This window comes from Epinephelus lanceolatus, chromosome 3 (genome assembly GCF_041903045.1).
Source record: "Epinephelus lanceolatus isolate andai-2023 chromosome 3, ASM4190304v1, whole genome shotgun sequence".
Classification (NCBI taxonomy): domain Eukaryota; kingdom Metazoa; phylum Chordata; class Actinopteri; order Perciformes; family Serranidae; genus Epinephelus; species Epinephelus lanceolatus.
In genome coordinates, this window is record NC_135736.1 from 48,591,483 (window position 1) to 48,596,145 (window position 4,663).

Consider the following 4,663-nt stretch of genomic DNA (forward strand, 5'->3'; position numbering starts at 1 on the left):
TCACTGAAAACTACATTTGGAAGGATTATTTTAATGTTTTAACTTCTCATTATCTGGCCTTTATATTAAAGTTAGCAGCTGTTTCGTCTTCTCATTTTTAACATTTAATTTTAAAAGTTCTGTGGGCCGATACGTTTTTGTTCCTTCTACTTCTTTTTATTGCTCCATTTACCAGAATATTATTTTTGCCATGATTGCAAATTTACAAATAGCATAACTACATGGCTTTTTATTTACTTTATTTGTGCGCACGTTTTACTTTGGTGCAAAGTAACTAAGTAGATTAAGTGGTGTACCTAAGTTCAATTCTGAGGTACTTGTACTTTACTTGGGTATTTCTGTTGTCTGTTACTTCACAGACCCATTCTACTGCAGTACATCTCACAGGTAAATACTGTACTTTGTACTCCTCTACTTTTATCTGACAGCTTTAGTTACTTTACAGATTCATATTATTAATACAAATGGATGTAATATTGTAGATAAAACCCAACAGTATGAAATAAAGTAATTAAAATTTGCTCCATCATTACCAGCTGCAACATTTAAAAGTGTATTAATGTATTAATAATTATAATGTATTTTTTGTTCATCATCTGTCCTCCTTCTAAACTGTTTTTGCCTCTCGTCTGTTTGGTTCTGCCTTCATTTTTGTCTGGCCTTAGTTCAGCATTATCATTATTATTATTATTATTATTATTATTGTCATTGGCTTCTGTTGATATTGCCTCTGAGGTATCTTGCCTCTGCTTTACTTTGTTTGTCAAAGCACCTCATTTTTGAAGGTGCTATATAAATAAAGTTATTATTTTAATTTATAATCCAATAATATATTATTCCGAAATACCTGAATACTTTTTACTTGTGATACATTTTGAACTCGTAGTTAAGTAAAGTTCTGAATGCCAAAGTATTTTTGCACTGTGGTATTACTACTTTTATTTGCGTAACAGATCTGAAGCAGTCAGCACGCGCTGTGTTGTTGTGGTCGCAGTAAACCGACACAGAGTGATGCCTCTTCTCAGACTCAGACGATCTTCGGCTGTAAGCTCTCCGGATAAAGATAGAGAAATGGTGCGCATGCGCCCGAGGGGCCGTCGAAGAATCCAGTAAATAGAACCCCGGAGCACGAGCCGAGTGTCGCTGCTGACGTCACGAGCCTACATTGAGAGCTCGAGCTGAATTGTAAGCGCGAGCTTCAGACGGAGGCGCGCCGAGGCAAAGGACACAACTACGATGAACTCCGGTCGGTGTGACGCTGCTGTTTTCTGAAGGGAAAATACAACGTTTTTATTCTAACTGTTGGTTCTTTCTTCCTTCCGGCGACGTAAACAAACCGACGGACATTTTGGAGAGAGTTTTGCCTTCGCTTTGGGGTTACAACATGTCCTCCGCGGCGGTCGCTGCCTCCAGAAGGCAGTCCTGCTATTTGTGCGACTTGCCCCGCATGCCGTGGGCGATGATCTGGGATTTTACCGAGCCCGTTTGCCGTGGATGTGTCAACTACGAGGGGGCAGACCGGATTGAGTTTGTTATCGAGACTGCGCGGCAGCTGAAGAGAGCACACGGCTTCCAGGACGGCCGCTCTCCGGGGCCGGGGAAGCCCCAGCACGCCGGGAAGGAGATGAACCACTCGGCTGGAGACCAGGGCTCCCGTCCGCCGCAGCCTTTGGACCGCTACCCGCTGTCTGACCGGCCGCCCCGGCTGGGACCGGAGTACCAGGCGGGGCGGCAGGCAAACGGCCTCTCCCTGCCGAACGGATTTCCAAAACCCGACGAGCCTCCGGAGCTGAACCGCCAAAGCCCAAACCCCCGCAGGACTAGCACGGTTCCTCCCAACCTGGTGCCTTTGGTGAACGGCGGCATACCGACCATACATCCGCTCAACGGCCGCCCGACTCAGATGGGTCTGCCCGGGGTTCTGGCCGCGCCTGGCCCTGGGGAGCACGGCAAGCGTCCGGAGGAGCTGAAAGACAAACACAGGCCGGACAGCCTGTCGGACATGTCGGACAGCCACAAGGAGTGGATAGGCAAAGGCAAAACAGTCAGGGACCTGATGGCGCTGCACACTTTCGACAGCAGGTTTAAGAAGGACCACGCCGCCATGCAGCGGGTGATGGGATATGAGCCGAGTGCCACTTCCTCAAAAACAGGTAGGACTGTTTCTGTTTTTAATCTTCAGCACTGGGACATTTTGAATGGGCAGGAACCCTGAAAACAGGAACTGAACAGCACTGAAATTATGTGTCAGCATATTTCTCGCTCGGTGCTGACGTGCGTTCAAACCGACATGCTTGGTATGGTTAACGCCACGCTGCTGAAACGGACCCGTTCACCTCTGTGCACGCGGAGCTTTGGCAACGTCATAAACAAAGCTTTATTCACTGGGTGTTGAGAAATTTCCTGTGTTTCATTATTCACAGAGCAGCGTGCTGGAGTGTTTGTGTGTAGTGTGGTTGTGTTAACCCTCCCTCTTCCTCTTCCTCTGCCACAGACAGGGGGAAGCACCCACGCAGCATGAAGAGGAAGGCCTCCCCAGAGCCAGACGGTGAGGGCAGCGCCTCCAAGATGAACGGTGGTGAGGGCCAGCCGTGGCTCCCCTCGCCCTCTGAGGTCCTGAAGATGCCCCCAGCCGCCCTTCCAGGCTTCTCAGCCGCTCCCCCTTCCACCATCTCCCCTCACTCCCGCACCACACCCCCCGAGGCTGCCACAGCGCAGAACGGCCAGTCCCCCATGGCGGCCCTCATCCTCGCCACAGATAACGCAGGCAACACAGGCTCACCAAAGGACGGCAACCAGGTACACTCCACCACAGCAGGTGCACGGCGGAACAGTGGCAGCCCCCTGTCACCGTCCTCAGCCTCTCAGAGGAGGCTGGCACAGAGGGAAGGGTCTGCAAGCTCCAACCCCTCTGCTCCACACGTGCCCGGGGGCATGGACCCCCACGCACCGCCGCTGCAGAGCATCCCAGACTCTTCTGTGCCGCCTGGCAGCGTGCCGCTGTGCTGCACTCTGTGCCACGAGCGGCTGGAGGACACTCACTTCGTCCAGTGCCCGTCTGTGCCCTCACACAAGTTCTGCTTCCCCTGCTCCCGAGAGAGCATCAAGCAGCAGGGCGCCACTGGCGAGGTGTACTGCCCCAGCGGTGAGCGGTGCCCGCTGGTCGGCTCCAATGTGCCCTGGGCTTTCATGCAAGGGGAAATAGCCACCATCTTGGCTGGGGACATAAAGGTAAAAAAAGAGAGGGACCCTTAAAATGTTCACCAGCTGCTTTTCTTGAACTCTTTTCCTTTTGTAATCCGACTATGGCAACAGCAGCAGGACATAAAGTAACACACAACTATAAATCACCCAGCAAGCCCCAGACAGACTGACGGACATGTACATATTGGACACAAGGGAAGTGTATACTTCGTAAACATGGCTGTAAAATTTTTTGATTTTTCTTTTTCAATACATTGTGTTTCTATATTTTTGAAGATAAAGGTATGTACTCCTCATAACAGGCCCCATCACACTTGTTTCTTTTCAATCTGTTGGTGTACTTTAGGTCTGGAGACAGTCCTGTCAAACATAGAATGTGACTAATCTGAGCACTTGGCAAAAATATAAGAATAAAAAAAGAAAAAAATGCTTCTAGCTGTACATGTATGCACTTGTTTAAGAAAAAAAAACTTGCCAAATACAGTTTCAGACCTTGTAATAATACCTCTAGTGTCTCTGTGGTTTGCTTATTTTCCATAATCAGCGAGCCAGGAGTTGGTTGGAGAGTCATGGCCTGATTGTGATTCAGCCATGATGCAATACCTTCCAACAGGAACAAACCGGCTTCCAGGGAAGAGTGGGTGGAAGAAAAGCCGAGGAGAGAGGCAGGAGAGATAGAGGGATGAGGTGGAGGAGGAGGAGGTCGAGAAAGAGGGGGGTGAAGGCCGGGGTAGAAGTGTGTTGCATAAACGTTTTGTACAGTAAATCACACGTAGGCGGGCCGAGGTCGCTCGCTGCTCAGCCTCGTGTCCTGTGAGTGTTTGGAGATAACGAGAGCCTAAAAATAGTCAGCAGTGGAAACGCGCGTGGCTCCAAGTGTTGCCAGCGAGGCGCTTGTTGATGGTGTCAGGATGACTCCCAATGCTTCACATGCCCCGTGTGACAATGTGTGTCTTCACTGTTGACATGTTTGGATGTAGATTTTGTTGCTGACTCACGCTCCCTCATGGCACAGCACCAACCTGCCTCTTCTTTTATTTTTAAGAACAAATCCTGGCAGCAGATCAGGGCTGTTGTTGACTGATCCCACGCCCTGATTCCAGTGAAAGCATACAGGAGAAGTGAGGTCATGTGTGGTGGCGGCGGCGCTCGGTCCGCTGGGACTGTTAGGACGGGAGCTCGGCACCGGTTTTTCCACATAACTCGCTCTGTCATGCTGTCGGGATGACAGAGGTGCCTCTGGGCTCTGTTTTGGCCCCCGGGGGGACGACTCCAAACAGGCTTCCTGCTTCATGTGACAAAATGGCTGCTGTCAGAGCGGATTTGGATAAGGCTTAAATCTTGTTTATTTTGTCATATTTCTCGCTCTCATCAAAACGGCACATATTTGGCTCATGTTATTTAATACTCTGTGATTCGGCCACTTGTGGATTTTCTCTCGCCGTCACGTTTGGCTGGT

The 4,663-nt window shown here is 49.6% G+C and overlaps 1 protein-coding gene across 1 annotated transcript; it reads left to right on the plus strand.

The window, feature by feature from the left end:
- The first annotated feature begins 1,193 nt into the window (after window positions 1-1,193).
- On the plus strand, window positions 1,194-3,708 carry LOC117255467 (interferon regulatory factor 2-binding protein 2-B). Its single transcript, XM_033624419.2, has 2 exons — window positions 1,194-2,153; window positions 2,495-3,708. The coding sequence occupies exons 1-2, from the start codon at window positions 1,385-1,387 to the stop codon at window positions 3,253-3,255; spliced, it is 1,530 nt and encodes a 509-aa protein (XP_033480310.1). The 5' UTR covers window positions 1,194-1,384; the 3' UTR covers window positions 3,256-3,708.
- The last annotated feature ends 955 nt before the right edge of the window (window positions 3,709-4,663 follow it).

Coding starts and splice junctions, on each gene's coding strand:
- LOC117255467 (XM_033624419.2), top strand. CDS start 1,385: ATGTCCTCCGCGGCGGTCGCTGCCTCCAGAAGGCAGTCCTGCTATTTG. Junction 2,154..2,494: donor TGCCACTTCCTCAAAAACAG/GTAGGACTGTTT, acceptor CCTCTGCCACAG/ACAGGGGGAAGCACCCACGC.